Source organism: Eupeodes corollae, chromosome 1 (assembly GCF_945859685.1).
Source record: "Eupeodes corollae chromosome 1, idEupCoro1.1, whole genome shotgun sequence".
NCBI classification, from domain to species: Eukaryota; Metazoa; Arthropoda; class Insecta; order Diptera; family Syrphidae; genus Eupeodes; species Eupeodes corollae.
This window is the reverse complement of record NC_079147.1, coordinates 175,560,486-175,584,254: the sequence shown is the minus strand read 5'-3', so window position 1 is coordinate 175,584,254 and position 23,769 is coordinate 175,560,486. Positions and strand designations below refer to the sequence as shown.

Here is a 23,769-nt window from a genome sequence, read left to right as displayed (position 1 = left end):
TTAATTGACATCTATAATAAATTTTACTCGTGTATTAATTCACCAAATGGTAATATAAAAAGTATAAAAGTATATTTTTCAACAGTCTAGTTTAAGTTTTTTGATTTTAAGTATATATTAAGAATTGTTAACGTTTGTTTTTACGGATTATAAATAAAGCTAAAGCAAAAGATATACGAGAGGAGACTAGAGCTGTAATATTTGTTTGTCATTTTACAAAAATTTAGTTTCAACAAAAGTGCCATCTGTAGCACGCGAAAATCTAAACACGCTTAGACCATAATCTACGAACAAACCCCTTTATTTCAGTTCTTTTTACATTCATATTCGATTTCCAAGATTGTCTATTTTATTAAGTTAAAATTGGTTATGCACTGAGTTTGGCAAATTTTATTTACAATTTTGTAATGAATTATTGATACAAATATTCAGTTGTATCAACTTTCAAATATAAGAATCGGACTACTGCAGATTGTTTTTTGACAATTTCTCAATGTACTATACGGAGTCGCAAAGAAAACACGGCTATTGTTAGCTTTACGGAAAATGGCAGGGGTCAAAAAGCAAATTCAGGCGTACATAATTTTAACAATCTTATATAAACTTACATAAATTGCTGCAAGCCAAAGGCGAACTGTAGATTGAATTGTAAACAAATTACAAATTATTCATAAAAATACAATTATTTCATTTGACCTCCGCATATTTCTTACTTAGTAAGCATTTTCAATATCAACTTCTAACTCCGGTTTAAAAAAAAAAAAAACATTTTTACAACTTTTTAGAAAGATTTGATGAATGAAAAATGTATGTAACATAAAAGAGAAACATAAAACATACGGAATTCTCTTTCCCTTGCTTTGAATGGAAGTGGAGTCCGACGTAAGAAAACGATATAAACTGACCTTTACACTGGTTTAAAATCTTGTTTCCTTATAATGCGTTAAGAACTTGTAAAATAAACTTGTTTTATACCAATTTCTGTAAACAAAAAAACAAAAACAAATTTATAGAGTATTTCAAATACGATGCGTTTCATATTAGATAAGTTGACTTTACATGTATTGCTATACATATGATATAAAATATATATTTTACAACATAATAAATTATACAACAATGTTCATTTTACAAATCCACAACTAAATTTGGAAGTTTGTAAACTTCCTATGTTATAGTTATTCACAATTATACAGATATTGAAAGTAAAAAACGAGTTGATTAAAGAAAGATATTATGTAAGCTAGATAATGTATTTCAAATCCAAAGAATTTTCGTTGATTTTTGTTTGACTTGATGAATTTTAACATACGCCCGATCTAAATTAAGAGTAGCTTATTTCTTTTTCAAGGTCATATCGCTTTTTAAACCAAAATTAACCCAAATAGGTTTTGTTTTTCAGTCATCAATAATAATATATGTATAAGAATCAATTCTATGAAATGTGCGTAGGAAATGCATGGGTTCATAATATTAAAAAATTAAAATGACAAAGTTCAAAATCAAATATTAAACTCGTAAAAAATTTAAAAAGTTAATATTCAAAGTTTCCAACAATAAGCAACAAAAAGAAATTTATTCAATTATATCAACATATCGCTTTCAAGGATTATTCATTTTAGAACTTTTAAATTGGTGTTGAACTCTCTCTTGTTTTTGATCATATCACGGCCATCGGTGGTTTGGACTTTGGATAGTAATGCTCTTCTTTTAGGAAACTTTAACCTCACATATATTATATATCGAAAACTCGATTTTGTTTTTTCGTCTGAAGTACAGCAGGAGTTTAATCCAATTCTGCTATATCGAATACATATACAGGTAAATACCATCACCCACTTGACATTTTTCGCGACTTGGAAGTCGCTTCATTTACTAAAGAATAGTAACACCCATGACTATTTATATGCAATTGACTTAGGAAAGCAAATTTTCACGAACTTTCTGATCATCTACATATCTACTCGTGTGGCATTGAGAATATACCAATTTTATATGACGATGCAGTTTAATACTTTTACAATGTATTGAAATCCTGCATTATATGATATCGTTCCTCTTAAAATATCCAAATGTTCCAGTTTTTGTCATTTATGGTATATGAAAGAGCTTAAAATACTTCGAAACAAGAGAAAAAAGAGGCTGGGATGCGACCCACACTGATAACTTCCCATCCCGTGTGTCGATTTGTCTTGCTTAAAAGTTTGAAGGTTTTCGTGTTGGGTTGAAAAATATGTCAGTTGAATTATCTTACAAATTTTAAAATTACCAACAATATTTTTCATATGAGTAAAGAAATAGTTTAGTTTAAAAAACTAATTTCGCTAAATTGATTTTCAGTCGAAACAAATTTTTACCAATTTTAGTTGCGTTTCTTAAATTTTTACGAATTGGATGAATGAAATCAATTTGAGAAATATCAAGAACCGAACAACAATTTTTACCAAATGTGTAAGTTAAAATTAGCTGGCAGTCATGATCTCAAAGTTTTGAAAAGATATTTGAGTCGAAAATCAATTCTTAAAAACTTTTATTAAATTTTCTTTTGAGTTTTTATTTTTTGTAAAAAAAAACTGTCGATTCCATTTTTCTCAAAATGTTACTGAATGTTGACAACAATATTTTTTACATGATACAAGTAGTTTAAAGCCAATATCTCAAAGTTTTGAAAAAATATTTGAATGAAAATTAATTTTTACCAACTTTTGTTAAATTTTCTTTTAAGTTTTTATTTTTTTGTAAAAAAAACTGTAATTTCGAATTATTTCAAAATTTGACTGAATATTGACAACAATATTTTTTAGTAAATAAAGTAGCTTAAAGCCAATATCTACAAGTTTTGAAAAGATATTTGAGTGGAAAATCAATTTTTATTAACTTTTGTTAAATTTTCTTTCATGTTTTTATTTTTTTTGTAAAAAAACTGTCAATTCGATTTTCTCAAAATTTTACTCTGAATATTGAAACAAATTTTTTTAATAGATAAAAGTAGCTTAAAGACAATATCTCAAAGTATTGAAAAGATATTTGAGTCAAAATCAATTTTTACCAACTTTTATTAATTTTTTTGTTTAGGATTTTATTTTTTGTAAGACACTGTCAATTCAATTTTTCTAAAAAAATTTCCGAATGTTGAAAACAATATTTACCATAAGTAAAAATAAGTTGAAAGCCATAATCTGAAATTCTTGAAAAAAAATTTGAGTCGAAATTCTATTTTTACCAACTTTGAATAATGTTTTTTTTTTTAGATTTTTATTTTTTATAAAAATAACTGTCAATTAGATTTTTCTCAAAATTTTAGCAGATGTTAGAAACTTTATTTTTCGTTGCAAAAAATTGTTTTGGTAATAAAATTATTTTTCATTCGTATTTTTTTTTCAGTTTTTTTTTATTTATAAAAAAACCGTTAGTTGGATTTTTTTTTGCAAAAAATATATTTGTTTGGTATCAAGTTACAATATATTATATACAATTTAATTCAAGTCACTAGCGTCATTGGTTCATGAGATATTTAGGGTTAACCAACATTTTTAATTTTTTGAACTGCTATGGTAAAAAAAAACCGTCCACCCAATTTTCTTAAGAGCCCTTTCTGCATCTTTCTGCCTTTTTATCTGTATAATACAATTTATTTGAAGTCGATACCTCTTCTGGTTCTTGAGCTATGGACAACGAAAAAAACGTCGCGAAAGTACAGACGTACGGACGTACTGACGTACGAACGTACGTACACACGCACGCACAGATATTTTTCTAAAAATCTTTTATTTAGAATCTTGGGACCTTGAAACGTCGAGAAACGTCAACATTTTCAATTTAACAAATCGGACCCATTACAATAACTTCCCATGGGAAGCTAACAAGGTTTGGAAAAATCTTATAAAAAGCAGTTCAGCTGAAGATCATGAAGTGTATGTTGTCTTAAGCTTAACCCTAAAATCTGTTTTAAATTTATTAATATAAAATGGAAATCTCATGGCTGATGATTATTAATTCATTACTATACGGAAGAACGCATTTGAAAATGGTAACAAGTCTGACATTAGTAATTACAGACCAATCTCTAAACTGAACTGTATTCTCAAACTTTTCGAAAAAGTTTTTTGTGATTGTTTAAATTTTAACTACAAGAATATTATATATAATCAACAAAATAGTTTTATGCAAAAGCTTTCGACAATTACTAATTTACTTACATTTTTGCACAAATGTTCAAATACCCTAAAACTCTGTCAAGAGATCGACTGTATTGGCACTGATTATTGAAACGCTTTTGAGCAACTTTTTGATGATATTGTAACATTTTGAGTTTAAGGCAATGTGTTTTCATCCTCAGCTCATTACATGGATTTCAACTTATCTTTAAACAGAAAGTTCTTTCTCCAACCCTTCCATTGCCAAATCATTAGTTTCCCAGGTTAGTCATTTACGAGCTCTATTTTTTATCTTAGGTATCAATGATAAAATGATAAAATATGGCAAAACTCTATGCATCGCGTTCACAACTTTAAAGATCTAGAAGTTCTTTTTTTTAATTTTAATCTCGATTTCACTGTTAAACGTTAGTCTAAACAATTTCAGGATTTCTATAATACTCTCGCTCTATATAATACTATGGTCTGTCCCCATCTTGAGTACGCATCCCAGTAATGGACTCCTTTTTACGAGATCCACAAGAATAGGATAGAATCTGTTCAATGCAACTGATCCTTATTACCTCCCTTCTCCTTATGAACATCGGATAAAGCTTTTTCAAATGCAAAGGAGGGTTAATAATACTATTGTCTTCATTGATCAATTTTTAACTGGTGTAATTAATGCACGTAAATTGTTTAAGTTTAAACTACAATAAAGAAAACCACAAAACCGTAGTTTCCACTTAAACTCAAAACAAAGTTGAAGTTGTTGTTGGTGCATATGTATGCTCGACTCTTATAATTTCGAATTTTGTCCAATTGTAAATGATTTAAATTCGGTAAATTTTGAAAAAAACATGAACAATGTATTGTGTCCCAAAAGTAAGAAATTTGAATAAATTAAATGATTTCAATAAATTCATACTTTTATAAGATTAATTAATGATTCGAACAACAAAGAAGTTAAGATGGATTTCACTCATCAGGTTTTAGAATACAAATTCTTGATATATATTTATATTGTTCGCGAACCACCTTTTAGATTTCTTTGTTACTGGTGACAGTAAGGCCATAAAAAAAGTTTTGAATGTTAAAATGATAGTGAAAAAGAGAGTTGGGTAAAGCATTCTACATTCTCGATGTGTGGTTAATAAAAGAATCTCTATACTTCACAGTACGTCCGAAACTGAGCTCAAGGGTAAACTGATGAGCATTCCTTGAAGTACGATGAGTATTACGGCTGAATTGTTTGAGAGGGGGGGGGGGAATGCTAGTTTGACAGAACACTGTTTATAAAAATATATAAATATATCATTTTCTAAGCTCTTTTTTGGATCCTGTCCAAAATAACTAATTGGATCCTGTCCAAAATACTTAAACTTGTTTTAGGGGCAACTACCCAAATATGGGAGTTATATTCGAGTTTTGGACGAATGAAGGCTTTTGTAAATTACAGCCAGATCAGAAAGTAACAAATTTCTTTCACCGTCGGAGAAATCCTAAGCATCTAGCAACATTTTTGACAATATCAAGTATATGATCATTCCATAAGAGGTGATCTGTGATACACAGACCGAGTACTGAAAGTTGATTAGTTTCCTGGATGCAAGTGCCACTCATGAATAGCGGCATCGGGGGTGGGTTACGCTTTAACTACAGGAGACAGTATTGAGTTCAATTCTACACGGTTTATAATTCCCCATTGGACAATGATGTTGAGATCAGAATTTAATGAGCTTATCATACGCTGCTGTTGATGTTCCACATCCGAAGGACAAGGATGTGAATCTAGAAACGAATATGAAAAGATGAAAGTACGTCATCAGCTAAACACGGAGCCCTGGGGAACAGCAGCATTTATTTTGGTGAATTTCAGACTTAAAACTATTGAACGGTTAGAAAGGTAATTTCTAATTCAACGAAAGAGGGATTCATCAATACCAATAGCACGCATTTTTGATAAGAGAGCTTGGTGCCAAACTCTATTAAATGCCTTTAAAACATCATATGCAATAATCTTACTTTCTCCTAAACGATGTATGGTAATGCACCCTGTCGAATGCCTTAGCGACATTTGTGTAAATAATATCCACTTGGTGACCCTTCTCCATTTCATTCACTACATAATGAGTGAAAATTGCTAAGTTCGAAGAAGTGGATCTACCAGTTACGAAACCGTGTTGAAAAGGAAATATTATTTCTTTAAGCACAAATATCAGTTTCCCGGAAACAGTTTTTTCAAATAACTTCTGTTTAACATTTAGTTTACTAATAGGCCGATAATTACAAATGTATTGTTTGGAATCATTTTTATGAATTGGTATTATATTGGACGGTTTTCATTCAGGAAGAAACAACCCATGATGAAGTGAGCTTAACGGTGATTTTTTAAGAGCTTGAGAACTTTTTTTAAAAAAAACGCAAAATCTGCAAAATCTCCTCGATTCCTTATTTGAAACGTTAGATTGGTCCATGACATTTACTATTTGAAGATAATTTCATTTAAATGTTGACCGCGGCTTCGTCTTAGGTGGTCCATTCGGAAAGTCCAATTTTGGGTAACTTTTTCGAGCATTTCGGCCGGAATAGCCCGAATTTCTTCGGAAATGTTGTCTTCCAAAGCTGGAATAGTTGCTGGCTTATTTGTGTAGACTTTAGACTTGACGTAGCCCCACAAAAAATAGTCTAAAGGCGTCAAATCGCATGATCTTGGTGGCCAACTTACCGGTCCATTCCTTGAGATGAATTGTTATCCGAAGTTTTCCCTCAAAATGGCCATAGAATCGCGAGCTGTGTGGCATGTAGCGCCATCTTGTTGAAACCACATGTCAACCAAGTTTAGTTCTTCCATTTTTGGCAACAAAAAGTTTGTTAGCATTGAACGATAGCGATCGTCATTCACCGTAACGTTGCGTCCAACAGCATCTTTGAAAAAATACGGTCCAATGATTCCACCAGCGTACAAACCACACCAAACAGTGCATTTTTCGGGATGCATGGGCAGTTCTTGAACGGCTTCTGGTTGCTCTTCACTCCAAATGCGGCAATTTTGCTTATTTACGTAGCCATTCAACCAGAAATGAGCCTCATCGCTGAACAAAATTTGTCGATAAAAAAGCGGATTTTCTGCCAACTTTTCTAGGGCCCATTCACTGAAAATTCGACGTTGTGGCAGATCGTTCGGCTTCAGTTCTTGCACGAGCTGTATTTTATACGGTTTTACACCAAGACCTTTGCGTAAAATCTTCCATGTGGTCGAATAACACAAACCCAATTGCTGCGAACGGCGACGAATCGACATTTCACGGTCTTCAGCAACACTCTCAGAAACAGACGCAATATTCTCTTCTGTACGCACTGTACGCATTCGTGTGGTTGGTTTAATGTCCAATAAAGTAAACTGAGTGCGAAACTTGATCACAATCGCATTAATTGTTTGCTCACTTGGTCGATTATGTAGACCATAAATCGGACGTAAAGTGCGAAACACATTTCGAACCGAACACTGATTTTGGTAATAAAATTCAATGATTTGCAAGCGTTGCTCGTTAGTAAGTCTATTCATGATGAAATGTCAAAGCATACTGAGCATCTTTCTCTTTGACACCATGTCTGAAATCCCGCGTGATCTGTCAAATACTAATGCATGAAAATCCTAACCTCAAAAAAATCACCCTTTATTAAAAAAGATGATATTAATAATATTAATAGTTTGCAACAAGCGGCAGCACAATTTTTCAAAAGAAGAGGGTGAATAAGGGCCAGCATTATTAACTTCGTGCAGTTGGCATTTAATACCAAAAAAGATATGTGATGAGGATATATCTCGGCATTCGTCACAGAAGAAGACAAAATTAGTTAAATAGTCATTCAAAAAATTAGGTTCTATGGGCCAAATTTTAGTGCAAAACAAACACTGATTGATGACGCAGGGTTTGCGCTACACGTTAAAAAAAGAACTATTTACTTTAATATTGGGGTCAATCAAGTAATTTGTTTATATTGTTTTTAATTTTTAATTTTAATTGTTTCACATACAAAAAGTCGCAATGGCAAACAAACAAAATTAAGTTAAAAACAATTATTAAAAACAAAAGTCAATGTTGATGTGTACTGTGTAGCGAAAAATGTCGACTGTTCTCGGCTGCCGATGATGGGGTAAACACGTATAAAAATGATTTTGACAAGAAGAAATAACATTACCTTTTTATATTGAAGTATCCAAACACTATTCAACTGAAAATGAATATAATTAATAAAATAAAGAAAAACATTATTCCTGCAAAAAGAAATAGAATAAAAATACCTAAATATTCTTGGTACTTGTTGGCCAACATTAAAATGCAATCCATTGAACATAAATAATATTAGCTTAAGTCTGTACTCACTTTGAACTGCTAGTTGTTGTTGATGCGCCGCAGCTCGCTGTACACAAAATAAAAAATATTTAAATATTAACAAAGTTTTGTAGCAATAAATATAGAGAATTTAAAAAGCTTTAGCGGATAATAACAACTAAATCAAATGAATACAATAATTACTGAAACTAGGTAAGTTTTGTATACCCACTTTAGATTTTATAAACATTGTATATCGTAACATACATATTTACGTACTCACATGCGACTTAACGCCTGTGTAGAAAAAAACATGTTTGGACTATTATTTGAAAAATACATTTTTAAACGTAGGAAAGCTTTTCTTATAGGGTGAGTTTTAATTTTAATACAGAAACAAAGACACATTTTAAAGCATAAATAATTATTTTCGATTTTCTCAGAAGAGAAATTTAGTGATGATATCAATTTATTTGGGCACCTTCCAACATTTCTGTCTTAGGTCCAGTTACTGCATTAGTACAATTTTAACAACACTTATTGTAATTAACCAAAATTAGAATCCATTATTTTGTTAACAATATGGGTCTCTTTATAACTAGGTTTGGTAGGCACCTGTAATGTAATATAATTTCTGCGAAGTAAATAATTAAACTATGTTATTTACGTTTTGCAACAAAGTCCGGACTCCACTTCTCTGCAATGCTTGAACATCAAGTGATTGACTACGTCCACGTTGCATCTTTGATGGTTGACAAGACGACGAAGAAGACGTTGTACCGCGTATCCATTTTTTTACCGCCGACATTTTTAATTTCTTAATTTAACTTAAATATTCTTAGATCAATTTTGCACTGTTTTAAAAATTAAAAAAGCCACAATTTATTTGTAAGCCATTAATGGTTGGGCTTTTGGTTTCTTTTATTTTTTTTAACAACATTAATTTGTTCACATTTTTGAATATTTAGGAATTTTTGGAATATGAATATGAGAAATTGTATGTACTATTATGGTGTGTTAACAAATTCTTAAATTAACAATATGGATGCAAAAAAATGCAATCAATTTTTGATTTTGAGAAGCCTTATTTTGACATTTGACAAGAAGAATTTGTGCCATTATTGAAAGTGGAAAAATTCACAACTGTATTATTTTCTCGATGATGATCACAATTTGCCACGAGATCTCTTTTTAATTCGAATCACGTGTACTGATTGCTTTGAAAAAGAACGAAAAAATGTGGCAGTGTGCCAAAAAATGGGTTTTGAATTAAGAGTCGATTTAGGTGCATAAAAGTGTGTAGAATAACGAAAAATTACTGACATTTTTGGAATTAATTTATACTACAAAAATGTAAAAAATAAACCAAAGAACGCAAAAACGGTAGCGATAAGAATTAAGAATCTCCAGCAAAACATTGTAGATATAAGCACACTATAACCAAAAAAAATACGGTGAAAGTCACCAAAGTATTTACCCAATCATAATTACCAAATCGTTTCTTAATAATATATTGTGAAAACTTGCTTTCATTTTCGTATACTAGGTCCCTTTTCGCACACTTCCAAAAATATATATTAAATTGATAAAAGAAGTAATGAAACAATTTCAATTACTAATTGTTATTGAAAATGTTAATTACATGAAACTTAATTACATAATTGTAATTGAAAGCAGAAGTAATGGTCAAAAAAGAAATAATTAGTACTTTTTCCCATATACAAATAAATTTATTTGAGTATTATTTTTCAATGGGGTAAAATAATTTTACAATGTGCTAAGCTCTTCAATGTCTGTTGCTTTAAATTAATAAATAAAGCAATCTATTACCTTGACTATAATTTAAAAGTTCTTTCGCTGAAGAATTTGATTTGAATTGCAATTTTCAGTAACAATTACAAGTTAGTAAAATGTTTACTTTTTTTATTACAATTAAGTGTAATTATAATGGAAGAACAGTCAATTACTAATTCCTTGTAATTGAAATTAATAACGAAAAGTAATTATTATTAGAACCCGTGAAATGATGGATAGTGCGTTGGACTGTCGTGCTTGAGGAGTTTAGTCCCTGAATGTGCCACATAAAGTTTTCGCACGGGTACTGACTCTTTCGAGTAATTGAAAAATCCTCAAGGAATAATTCTTGTCATGAAAAGTGTTTACTCAAATCAACCGTTCGGATTACATAATATAGACCCCTCTGTTTCTGACATTACTCGCACACAGAAATGGTTGAGAGTTGTAAGTCACTAGGCCCTAGTTTTCTACGGACTGTTGCACCAACTAATTAATTTTTTTCCGTAGGGGTCATGAATTAGTAATTTGACGACATTCCCAAAAAGTGATTTGCTGTCAAAAACAACTCAAATTTTGATTTTCGCTCAATTTAATTTATTTTCATAAAAATTATTTCTTAGAAAAAGAGCGAATATTCAGGTTCTAACGAAGAAACCTTGAATGAGAGATCATCAATTTTATATTAAGTTGCCTTTGAATTCCTTAAACTAGCCAACAATTTTATTATTACATTTTTTTGACCCACGTAAATAGTTATTATTGAAGTGATTTTTACTGTGACCTATAGGAACTATATAGCAAGTTTTGCATTAGTAAACAATTTCAAACTAGAGTTTTTAATCAAATATGACATTATGACGGTAGAAAAGTCGAAAAAAGTGGGTACCCCCATTCCTTCCGTCTGTCCGTCTTTCCTGGCCCCTATAGTATAAACAATTGTGTTAATTGAAATTAAGGTTTTCAGCCGATCAGCTTAAGGCGCTTTTTTCATTTTATTAATACGAATAATTACAGCAGTCCCCATTGGTTAAAACATATGGTTTTTATTAAATTTTCTCTAAATTTTGTGTTTTTAATTTGGCTTTTTTCTATCAGAAAAATATGTTTCGGTATTGCTCCATAAGGGTACCCCTCAAAAACCTTTATTTTATTTTTAAATTTTCTCAAGAGCTAATGGACCGATTTCAATAATCTTCTCTTTCTGTGGAAGCTCCTTTTGATGATCAAATTGATGATGATTTTGTATGATGAAAAATTTATTTTTTTTAGTTTTAAAAAATATTAATTTTGTTTACAAAACTCGATATCTCAGAAAGAGGTTAACATTTGTTGACGAAATTTAAAAGTAAAATGTTCATATATTTAAAAGCTATTTCAAAGCTGGTATTTAAATTTTTGAGAAAAACTTATTTTGCAGGTACAATTTTAAATCTTGAAATATTTTTAAAAAGAATTTTTGGAAAAAATTGTCAAATTCTGCTTGCATTTTATTTATTTCAAAATTGGTTTTCTGTTGAATACAAAAGATCTTAAAAAATTAAATGAATCTATGAAGTTGAAGTGAATTTGCTTTGGATGCTCTGGAATTAATATTTAAACACGAATTTCAATAATATAAATGTCTCAAAAACAGCAAAAGTGACACTTTTGTTAAACTAATGGCAAATTGAAAATAATAATCGGGTCATATTGATATACAAGCTTTGAATCTCTTGAGATTTGAAAGAGATACTGAAAAGTGTAATTTAATTTAATTTTTAGAGAAATTATGTACTTAAGAGCACATATTTTAAATTCAAAACCAAACATTTTTCTTCTAAAATTTTAAAGTTTTTTTGGCTCATTTAAGATCGACGAGTAAGCAGACTGATAGCGATAGTAATTATAGACTCCTGAAAATTGAGTTCGAAAAAATTTCGTCAAAAAAGATTGACATTTCTTCCTATCAGATCATCTCTCATTTTCTGGATTTTTTAATTTTTTTTTAGCGTTCTTAGCATAAATAGAAATGGATACAAGAAAAGTATATTTAATTTTGGAAAAAAAGCTACGTTTCAAAACAATTTCTTACATTTCTGCGTGAATTGCAGCAAAAACCCCCTAAACTATTGTGTTTTAGCTCTTAAATATGGCATATTAAGAAAACTTGTGGAATCTAGGAATGATTTCATATGTAGGGAATCATCCAAATTAAAAAGTTAGACCATAGCTTGCTGGACAACAGTGTTCTAAAATAATTTGATAAAAAAAGTTGTAATTTTAGCAATTGAAATGTGTAAAGGTTGGGTTAATATACTCGTGCACATTATGCTATTTAAATTTTATCCTCCTTTACAAAACTCATCTAAGTGTGTGACCCCACCCTGATGAAAAGTCAGGATCCGCCCTTGTTGCAACAAGTGGTCGAAAATTGCCACATTTGCCCAAAATCATTTTTAAAATATGGGGTTTTCAATAAGGGAGGGTAGATGTTGTGTGTAAATATGGCACGTAGCACCGTCTTCTTGGATCCAAATGTAGTCTAGCTCCATGTGGTTTAATTTAATATCAGAAGAAATAAGCCCGCTGTTGGCGGTGACCGCCTCACTAACATCGTTTTCAAAAAAGTACGGACCTATTACGATTCTGGCTCAAAATCCACACCAAACTGTAACTTTTTAAGGATAAATTATTACCTTGTGAACATTGCGTTAGTTGACATCGTCCCATATACGGCAATTTTGCTTGCTAACACAGCCATTCATCCAAAAATTGTTCAATCGTATAAACAGCAAAAACTACTGAATAATAAACAAAAGATTTGACAGGTGTCACCAAAACAAAATGGCCACCACGGGGCGCCAAAATCTACCCGCGCCAATTTAAAAACCCTATATAAAAATTCTTGGCCATAATATAAAATTATATGCGGTTTAATTCTTCTTGAGAACCACAAGTCTAAAAAACACCCTTTTTGCCATTTGACATTATTTAATTTATATCGACACAATGCCCATGGTCTGTCTGTTTATGAAGATGAGCATTAGGACAGGGGACATTATTTCAACTTAATTTTTGACGTCGACACAAATCAGAATATAAGACGCATGCTTATTAAAAGCATAGAGTAAATAGTTTGATATAATTAAATGCATGTTCTTATTTTTAGAACTAGACATCAATATCGGAAGTATATAACAAATGTAGCAGTTTAAGAACACCAAAAAATACTATTTTTGATGAGCTTTACAAGGGTTCAATAGTTGTATTAAAATTATAAAACTTACATTCTACCACTTTGAAGTCTTGTAACTCCCGCTGTTATTTTTATGTTCGGTCTTACAATACTCAGTTTATCTTTTAAAGTTAGTTCTTAATGTTTAGAACTCCAGATTTCTTTTTTATTTTAAATAATATTCTTAGAATTTCATATCTAAAATTGAAACTGATTTTCAAGGACTTTATTTATGCCTTGGTTTTAAATATAAAGTTTTAATGAATAATTTTTTACCTTCAAGCACCCAACAGATTTGTTGACATTCTATGACTAAATCTTCAATGTTTGTCAGTTTTTATAACCAATCATTATTTTAACATTTTAATTTATAATTTTTTAATTTTCAATTGAAATGATTTTTTTTTAGATTAACGTTAATGCCTATATTTTGTTCCTCAAAAACTGTTGAGAGATGTATGCGTATATCACGCAATTTCTATAACGACTGATAAGCAAACCTTCCATTATAATCGCATCTTAATTGTCTGCATTTGGAAACACCAGAGGTAGCTAAGAAAGTGTATGAGGCCTTAGATCGGAAGCTATTACATTTTATAAAAGATGGTTCAGAGACAACAATAGAAAGGTAAGTATAAGTCTATGAAACATTTTGGTAAATGGCGTGCTGAAATCTTAAATTTTTTCGAACGTGAAGGACACAAATTCTTGCATTTAGGTGTCAAGGGGACATCAGTAATTTGCAGTGGAAAGTTGGTAATTGAGTCGATAATTGTTATCATCAACCTTCGAACCCTTTTTGTGTACTGGGATTATTAATGATGAAGCTGGAAGAGCTTTTTTTTAAGTAAAATTAAAGGGAGACCTTCAGGTCCAGGTCTAAATTCACCATGAAGTTGATATTATTTACAAAATTAGAATGATTCAAACAAAAGAATTACCAGCAATAGATTGTTTAAAAAATGTGGCGAAAAAGTTGACGATGGTTTTATGAGTTTTCGTAATTGAATGAGAGTCATTGGGAACCCCTCAAATTTGTTCTTGTTGTTAACAAACGTAAAGATTAAATAAGGATCATAGTAAAATTTGCTTGTATTGCACAGACAGCAGTGTTAAAAACCTGGGAAAGTAGATGAAGCTCTATGGCTAGAGGCAGGAACGTAAAGAATTAAATACTTCGCTGTAAAACTAAGATATGGCAATAGTTAAGGTTAAGTTGTCGAGATTGAAGGAAAATCTGTTAACGTGTTCATTAATTTGACGAGAATTCAACTTTAGAAATCATAATAAAAGGAAACTTATCGAGGATTGGAAAATAATGGAGAATGAATATGCAATGATAAAAGAAGTGGAGGATAACAGTTGTCGATATTTGAGAGGGGAAGAGGCTATATGAAGCAAAAGAGTCATTACGAGTATGAACAAAAAAGTCAATAAAGAGGAACAGACCAATTTGTTTACCCAACCCATTACGAACATATATATAAAAGTGTCTCAACAACATGACATGATGGTTAGTGATATGCCAGAGGTCTTGGGTTCAATCCCTGCCTGTTTTTTTCACGGGTAAGACTTTTTGCGAGGAATTGACAATTTCTTCAAGAGCAATTCTATCATGAAAAGATCTTTCTCAAATAAGTCGTTCGGACTCAGCTTAAAACTGTTGGTCCCCTCCATCCCCGACAACGGTACTCGCACACAGAAATGGTTGAGAGTTGTAAGTCACTAGGCCCTGGTTCTTAATGGACTGTTGCGCCACCTAATTTGTTTTGGTCTGATTTAAACAAAACAAGCGAAATTTTCGTGCACCCAATCTAGTAATGCTTTATGAGACGGAACTACCGCCAGAATAAGTTACTGTGTGGTGCACAGTTTCAAGTAGGCATTCGAAACATTCACGACAACTTTTTTGACTCTCCACCCTAATATACATACATTACTCTAAACTTAATTAACAATTAAATATGTATATTTTTAAAAACAATTTTTGTGCTGTGCCATGACCTATGATTTATCGCTTATGCTGAGATTATCATTTAAGTGCAGTCATAGTATTTGCTCTCAAGATTCAAATGACGAGCTTAAGTGACGCAAGCAAGATCCAATTGAGTTTTATTAATGTGACAATTGTGTTTTGTTCTTAAAGCTAAGGTAAGCATTGCATTTAATTTTGTATCTGGATCATGCAATGTTTTTACGTGAATACATTTGTATGACTATGACAAAAGGTTAACGTATTTGACCTTATTTTTATAGAAAATAATAATGTATACAAATGGTCATTTAGTGTTGTTTTACATATTATGGATTGATTTAAGTCATTGAATTTAAAATACAAGCATAATAATGATTACAATTCTCTGTTTGCAGACATCAATACAATCGCTCGATTGATATTTTCATGGTCCTTAAAAAAATAGAATTAGAAATATAGAACTTTAAGTTGGCAACCCTATTTTCACTGAAGGCCATTTTGTAAGCTGTCAATTGACTTTTGTATGTTTAGTTTGGCTATTCAACATGACAAGACTGACGCCTAAACAATGCTTCTAAATTGTGAAAATGTATTTAATTTGCGTTACGAACCGTGAATTTGCTTTCAAGATCTTGAGATTTAACGCAGCGCTACTATTTTCTGCGGGAATATGTGAAGCCGATATTCTAGGGGAATAATACCAAAACGCTTGACTGATTGGAGGACACCGCGCTGTTGCCGAGGAACGGCTACCAATGTTGGAAAAAGTTATCGAAAATATTGTCGAAAACTAATTTGTTGTAGGGTAGTTGATTTCAATGTAAAGCTATGTAAAGCTCTTTCTGGATAGGGCTTGTCGTTTTCGAGATATTGACAGAAAAATGTATTAAAAAAAGGTGCAGCAGTCCGTATTACCTCGTTCGTTCGTGAGAGACAAGGATGAACATTTTTTAGAGTGTTCAATACAAAGAAAAAGTCCGTCACTAGACGAGATAAAGTTTACTTGTGTTTGGTAAAGGCAAACTTAAAGTCCACTATTGTCAAGGCAGAGAATATTCCAGGTCAAAAAGATCTATCGAAAAGCCTTCCCTCGATACATTTCAACCCCAGAATCGGTAATCAATTCGAAAAAAAAAAACAAGTTAAAACAAAAAATCAAGACAACAAATTTAACCTAGCTATAACTCTTTTTTGACATTCAAAGGAACACAGTAACTGTTTTCTTAGAAAATCTGGTGCTATTTAATTTGGGAACTATCTAGAAACTAATACATTAAACAGATATCTGTTAAAAACGTTTAAAATTCCATTATGAAATATATTTCAATTAGCGTACTCTTGCAACCGAGTTTAGTTTCAAAGTTCAAAATTTATAACATGTCGCAAATAGATTTTCTGTAGTTAGTCTCTTTTTTTCTCTTAGGTTGAGTTTTCGTTTCCGGGAAGAGGTGTCCCTGAGGTTTGGACTGAGATAAAGTCCGTTTACACCGGCCACAAAAACATTTCACATGGTTCATACCCTACCCTAAGAAAGAACTAGTCTCTAAGAATATGAAATACCAGGAAGTGTTCGATTTGTTAGTTGAAATACACAAATACATGTATTTTTTATTTTGACACCTTATTTTAAATAGGTTCAGTATTAGAGGCGGAAAAGGAAGACTTAGAAATTAAATAATGTTTACATTTACAATTTTTTCAAAATCATATTCCATGCTACAAATTCACATAAATACATTTATTGGTCAAATTCTTTTTCATGCAAATTTAAAGGAACTTGTCATATATTTTATTCACTGCTTAATGCAATTTATTTTAACTTCAATGGCTGCCAACTTCAAACCAGGAATGAAAACATTCTATTATTTTAACAAACAGACAAATTATAGTTATAAACTTATCCAAACAAAACAAAACACTGGAAATAATATATAAAGTACAAATTCCTTTGCCATTAAGAACACCTGACGGCATCAAGAAAACAAAACGCATTGCACCCAGAATTTAATTATTTAATACTTGCAATAAAATTTTAAGTTAATAAAAACCGAAGCGTGGTTAGGATATCAGGGATGCATAATCAAACTATTTTTTCCAATAAAACCAAATAAAAACGAAAATTAACGAGGTCACTTTTCTTTTGTAAACGAAATTCACGGACTTAGATTAAAAAAAAAAATATTCAGAGAACTAGCAAGCCAACAGAAAGTAAATTTATTCACATGACACTAAGCTTTATAAAATAAAAAGAGGCAACATTTCTTAAAACAAAAAGTTTAAACAATCATTCAATTTATTTTTTTCTTTTAAGATGAAGCGATTATTTAACAATGTTTAAGAATACTTTTTTTATGTGAAAACATTTCACATGTTTGTTTATTATTATTTTTCAGCGTTTTTTTTTTTGCCTCCGTTCCGTAAATGGTATTCGGTTACGGTGAACCGGTTGACTACTGAGTGTACCTATTATAGCTTAGAATGAGCTTGGAGCTTTAATCGTTCATAGTACATCTGATCGTTATCGAAAAAAAAAACAAAAATTGATTAAAATTTTAGCTTTTATTGTATTATTAATTACGAAAGGGTTTGCAGTCGACTCATTTTTTCCATTCCGTACACTTAACCTGAATACATCGATACAAATAATACAAACGGTTCCACTTTAAAAAAAATTAATTTCTTATCAAAGATATAAAAAGCTTAGCTATCAGGTTGAACAAATGTTATAGGATAAAAGATAAACAAAAGCATCATTTCATTATATTTGAATAGGGTGCTTTGGTTCTTAACCGTCTTAAGTTCCAAGTATAAAATCAATAACTTTCAGTTAAAGGCAACTTAACGTCATTGTGACTTTTAAAACTAGGCGACAACGGATTGTTTGCATTTGGAACCAAGTGTTGTAAAACGGATTTGACGGATTCTAAGCTATTATTACAGCGATTGATAACTTTTCTAAATTGCTTTTCCTGTTTTTTTCTTTTTATCAATGGTTAAATAAAATTACAAGACTTTTGTTAAAGAAAGTATTAGAACCACGATTTATTACTATAGATGCATACATTTCTTTTTGTTGCTAATTTTTAACGTTAAAAGCGGATTCAATTACACAGTATGTCATCAAATTGATTAAGAGAACTTTCACTTTTCATGTAACACAATTTTTAAACTCAACATTTATCTTGAATGCTATTATTAATTAAGTGCCCAAATGCATATAGAAACTATTGACATATTCTTTTAAAAAATAATTGATGTCTTAGGGTTTTATATAAATACGAGTATAAAAAGTTGTTACTCAGTTTACAAGAGTTAGAAAAAAGTGCAGGAAGGCTATTAAGTAGTGGGTAGAAAAAAAAAACTTTTTGTCCAAATTACTGAAAAGAAGTTTTAGACCTAAGAAGGTGGAAGATGAAGTGGGAGGCTTATACTCATCAAACGTATTCATTAGCAGTTGTAAACACTGTAAACTTTTAACTGGATAAAGCTAAAGTAACAATAATAAAAAGAGGCTGGGATGCGAACCACACTGATAACTTCCCATCCCGTCTGTCGATTTGTTTTGCTTAAAAGTTTGTAGGTTTTCGTGTTGGGTTAAAAAAGTTGTTAGTTGAATTATTCTAAAAAATTTTAAAATAACTAATAACATTTTTCACATAAAGTTTTAGCATTGTTTTTTGTTAGGTTTTTATTTTTTGTTAAAAAAAAATGTCAATTGGAATTTTCTTAAAATTTTACTGAATGTTGAAAACAATATTTTTTAAAAAATAAAAGTAGTTTAAGGCCAGTATCTCAAAGTTTTGAAAAGATATTTGAGTCGAAAATCTATTTTTTTCAACTTTTGTTAATTTTTTTGTTTAGGTTTTTATTTTTTGTAAAAAAAACTGTCAATTCCATTTTTCTTAAACATTTTTTCGAACGTTGAAAAAAATGTTTCGTTAAACTTAAAATTACTTGGAAGCCATAATCTTAAATTTTTGAAAAGATATTTGAGTCGAAAATCAATTTTTACCAACTTTTGTTAAATTTTCTTTTAAGTTTTTATTTTTTGTAAAAAAACTTTTGATTCGATTTTTCTCAAAACTTGACTGAATGTTGACAACAAAGATAAAAGTTGTTCAAATCCAATACCTAAAATTTTTTAAAAGATATTTAAGTCGAAATTAAATTTTTACCAACTTTTATTAATTTTTTTGTTTAGGTTTATATTTTTTGTAAAAAACTGTTAATTCGATTTTTCTTAAAATTGTACCGGATGTTAAAAACGTTATTTTTGGTTACACAAAATTGTTTTGGAGATAAAAGCAAAATTTTAGAGGTGACACATTTTTTGGGGAGAGTACGATATTTAGGCGAAAAATTTTAATGACGGATTTGTATATAACAATTAAAAACAAGCATTTTTATCTCCCCTCGTTTAGGCGGTAGGGGCAATTTCAAAAAATATGTTCGTTAAATGGAAAACAATTATTAAATAATATTGGTAGTACTTACAACTAAGTTTTATACATTTTTTAAAGTTAAAACTTTTGTTTATTACCGTATATTTTAATTTAAGTCAAAACTATGCATAGTTTTTGAAAAAAATTGTTTTAAACTCAAAATTTGTACAAAAAAAAAGTTTAAAGTGTAGTTTTTCAAAACTTGAAGATTATATACTACTGTTTTTTTTTAGAATTTATTGCTCTTATTTGTTCATGATCAAAAACTGAAATTAAGATGATTTTATGTCTTCTAGTTCATTCAAAATTGAAAACTTAAAAAGAAAACATTTTAATTAAATTAAATTACTTTTTCCTTGCTTAAGTATTTACGTAGTCTTATTTTGATAGTTATAATCGAATATGGCTTAAGATATTCCTAGGGTTAAATTAATTTTTCTTAAATTCAGCTTATTTAAATGCAAACGAAACTTTGCATGCACTGCATCTTGCACCCACTGCACCTTGCACTCCACCTTGCACCCACCCTAAATCCTATAGTGTTCCCAAGCAGGAAAGTTGCAGGGGGGCAGCACCTACCATCATAACTATCAAAATAAGACCACTCAAGCAAAAAAAAAAAGTAATTTAATTAAAATATTTTGTTGGTAATTTTCAATTTCCTCAAGAACTAGAAGACATAAAATCATCTAGTTTTCAGTTTTTGATCAAAAACAAATAAGAGCAATAAATTCTCAAATAAAAAAAATAGTAGATAATCTTGAAGTATTGAAACATTACACTTTAAACCTTTTTTACTCAAATTTTGAGTTTAAAATTATTTTTTTTTTCAAAAACTACACATAGTTTTGACTTGATTTAAAAACTGGCTGATAGAATAGAATGTTGGCTTTAAAAATGTATCATACTTAATTGTAAGTATTACTGTTATTTTTTAACTATTTTTTCCATTTTAAATAATATTTTGTTTTAAATTGCCCCTACCGCCTAAACGGGAGGAGATAGACCCCCCCACTCTCATAAAAATGCTAATTTTTAACTGTTTTATACAAATCCGTCATTAAACTTCGTCGCCTAAGTTATCGTACTCTTGCCCATTTTTGTTTCTCAGTGTTTTTAATTTATAAAAAAAACCGTTAATTAGATTTTTTTATTAAATACAATTTAATTCGAGTCTCTAGCGTTTTTGGTTCGTAAGATATTTAAATCAAAATGTTCACCTTTTTTAAACTGCTATGGTAAAAAAAAACACCCACGCAATTTTCTTGGGAGCCCTTTCTGCCTAATTATCTGTATAACAAAATTTATTTGAAGTCGTTATCTCTTCTGGTTCTTGAGCTATAGACAACGAATAAAACGTAACGAACGTATGGGCATACGAACGTACCTACACACGCAGGCAAGACATTTTTTTAAAAATCTTTTATTTCGACTCTAGAGACCTTGAAACGTCGAGAAATGTCAAAATTTTCAATTTGACAAATCGGACCCAATACAACAATGACAGTACTTATTATTTCATTTGATTCGTAAGACAAACTATTTTCTTTATTTTTGTCAATCTCGCCAACCGGCATATGGTAAATGACGCGTAATGAAAACTGCTTTAAGAGACGCGTAATGAAAACTGCTTTATGTGACGCGTAATGAAAACTGCTTTAAGTATAACCAAAAACTGACAAAATTAAGAACTAAGGTCTTAGTTTAATACTAATTGTGCAAACAAAAAATATCAAACTTTAAAAAATGACATTCATACAATTAAGAAACTCCATTTTTAAGGCAAATCAATATAAAAGGTTAAAATTTTGTACTTAACCATTTCATTAATTTCATAACATGTATACAAAATTAGATATAAATTATTCCGTACTTATTGTCTTAAGGCTGGCTGACCCAAAATACTTGATTCAAGCAAATTTCGACCTATGTATGTCCAGTCCATCATACGTTTATTATAGCGATAAGAAATGCCAAATGTTAGGATGCGGATTCGTCATGTGCAGTCGGCTTATTTTCATTAACAAATTGTTCGACTTAAAGCCCGTAAGTAAGCGCTTGGTTGTGATCCTTACCAAAGCTACATTCATGAGTCTTATTATATTGTGCAGAGCACACGTTCTACCCTATAAAGGAGCCTTTAGCTAAGAGTGTACACGATTAACTTTGGTACCAAATGATACGTGACGTTATGATACGGGACCTTTAACGTCTAGAAATGTAAAAATGCTCAATACGATAAATCGGCACGATAGCAAAAACTTTCTATTGGAAGTTAAAAATCCGAAAAGACTGACGAGGTCATCAAGAATCAAGGCAAATTTCGATTCCAAATATAGTCTTGTCTCAAGTTACTTTTTAAGTAAAATCGTCCCGCCTCGTGTCGGTGTCGGTTTAGTGGCCAGTCCTAGTTAGGCAAGTGCTTGATTTTTTACATTTAGTATATCATATAAAATCGTGTTTAAATACAAAAATGTATTTCTGGATGTTTATTAATTTAACTATGAGTACATATTTTCGTAGGACATTGAATGCACTACAAGAAAGGTCCTTGTTAAAATTTGGATCGGAGGTAACGTTGTATACAATCAAGCCTTTAATAAGGTATGAATCTTTTTATCCGCTTGTTTGCGTTGGATTTTGTTTTCTTTTAATGATCTGGAAGTTGTGACGCAAATTATCGATATGAAACAAAAAACAGCAATATTTTAAGGTTATTGACGATGTTTTTTTTTATTTATTCATATTTTGGCGATTTAATTGAAAAACTTTTACATTTAGGGTCAGTTATATGTTGCGTTTCAAAGAAAGCAAACAGTGAGCATTGTTAATTGAAAGGTACAGACAGAGTTTTAAATGAAAATTAGCTTACCGATAAATAAAATGTTTAACATAATTTTCAAGAGAAATCTTGTTTTTATCTAAGGATTAATTCAGTTAAGTTAATGAGTTGACTCTAGTTTTAAGTATGAAAAAATGAAAAGATAATATTAATAAAACGTACATAGTAACTTAACAAATACTAGCAAATGTGATTTGTACTTGACTTCTGGCAGAGTTTTGATTTTGAGCTAATATAATTGTTTAGTACCTCGACACGTGAAAGATGCCACCAAACCCACTCGTTCCCCGAAGATCTTCGGAAGGACATGGACTGCTGGTTAAAACAAAACAAATAACTTTCATGGACAGATTAAAACCATATTAATATTTATTGGTGTTACACAAACAAATGAACTAGATTCTTTTCAAATTTTAAATGAAAATGATAAATAACAAATTAATATTTTATTTTTATTTTTTATCAATCAAATAACAAAATATCTGTTTCATGCTTTCACAGAAATCTTGTTTGGTACTTGCTTTTAAAATGAAAATATTGATACGTTCAAATGCATTTATGTAATATACGATCAAACTCTATGCTTTTTTCAGTACGTATACAATTTAAATAATATCTACTCGTTTTAATAGCATAGTCCTACAAATTTGCTAAAAGAAATCCATTACGTATTTTTTCAACAAAAAAATTCCAATATTGGATATGCTCTTGGTGTGGTTATTACCTAAATAATTGCAATAACTCCCAAGAATGCTCAAAAATCTGCCATAAGAGGAATCTGTAAATGTCAAAGGCTTCATAAACCCAAAGGTGTCTGTATTATTTTAAGTCTTGAAAGTTTTGTTTATGAGCGGAGGGTATCTGCAAGGTCAAATATAAAATTTCTGTAGTCTTTCGAACTATAGAAAATTCTGTTTCATTTTTCAGGTAAACTTTTTAGTAAACTCCTGTTACAAATATGAAAATTGAGGGCCTACGAATACATTCTTGGCTCCCATGGTTGAAAAAGTTTATAAAAGTCAT

The 23,769-nt window shown here is 30.3% G+C and overlaps 1 protein-coding gene across 4 annotated transcripts in view; it reads right to left on the bottom strand.

The window, feature by feature from the left end:
• The window catches only part of LOC129954180 (uncharacterized), a 169,465-nt gene that overhangs the window by 65,109 nt on the left and 80,587 nt on the right, over positions 1-23,769 (bottom strand). For all 4 annotated transcript variants that reach the window (XM_056067919.1, XM_056067920.1, XM_056067917.1 and 1 more), the window contains one exon: positions 8,528-8,564. In XM_056067919.1, the coding sequence (XP_055923894.1) occupies positions 8,528-8,564 (37 nt within the window). The remainder of the gene's footprint in view (positions 1-8,527; positions 8,565-23,769) is intronic.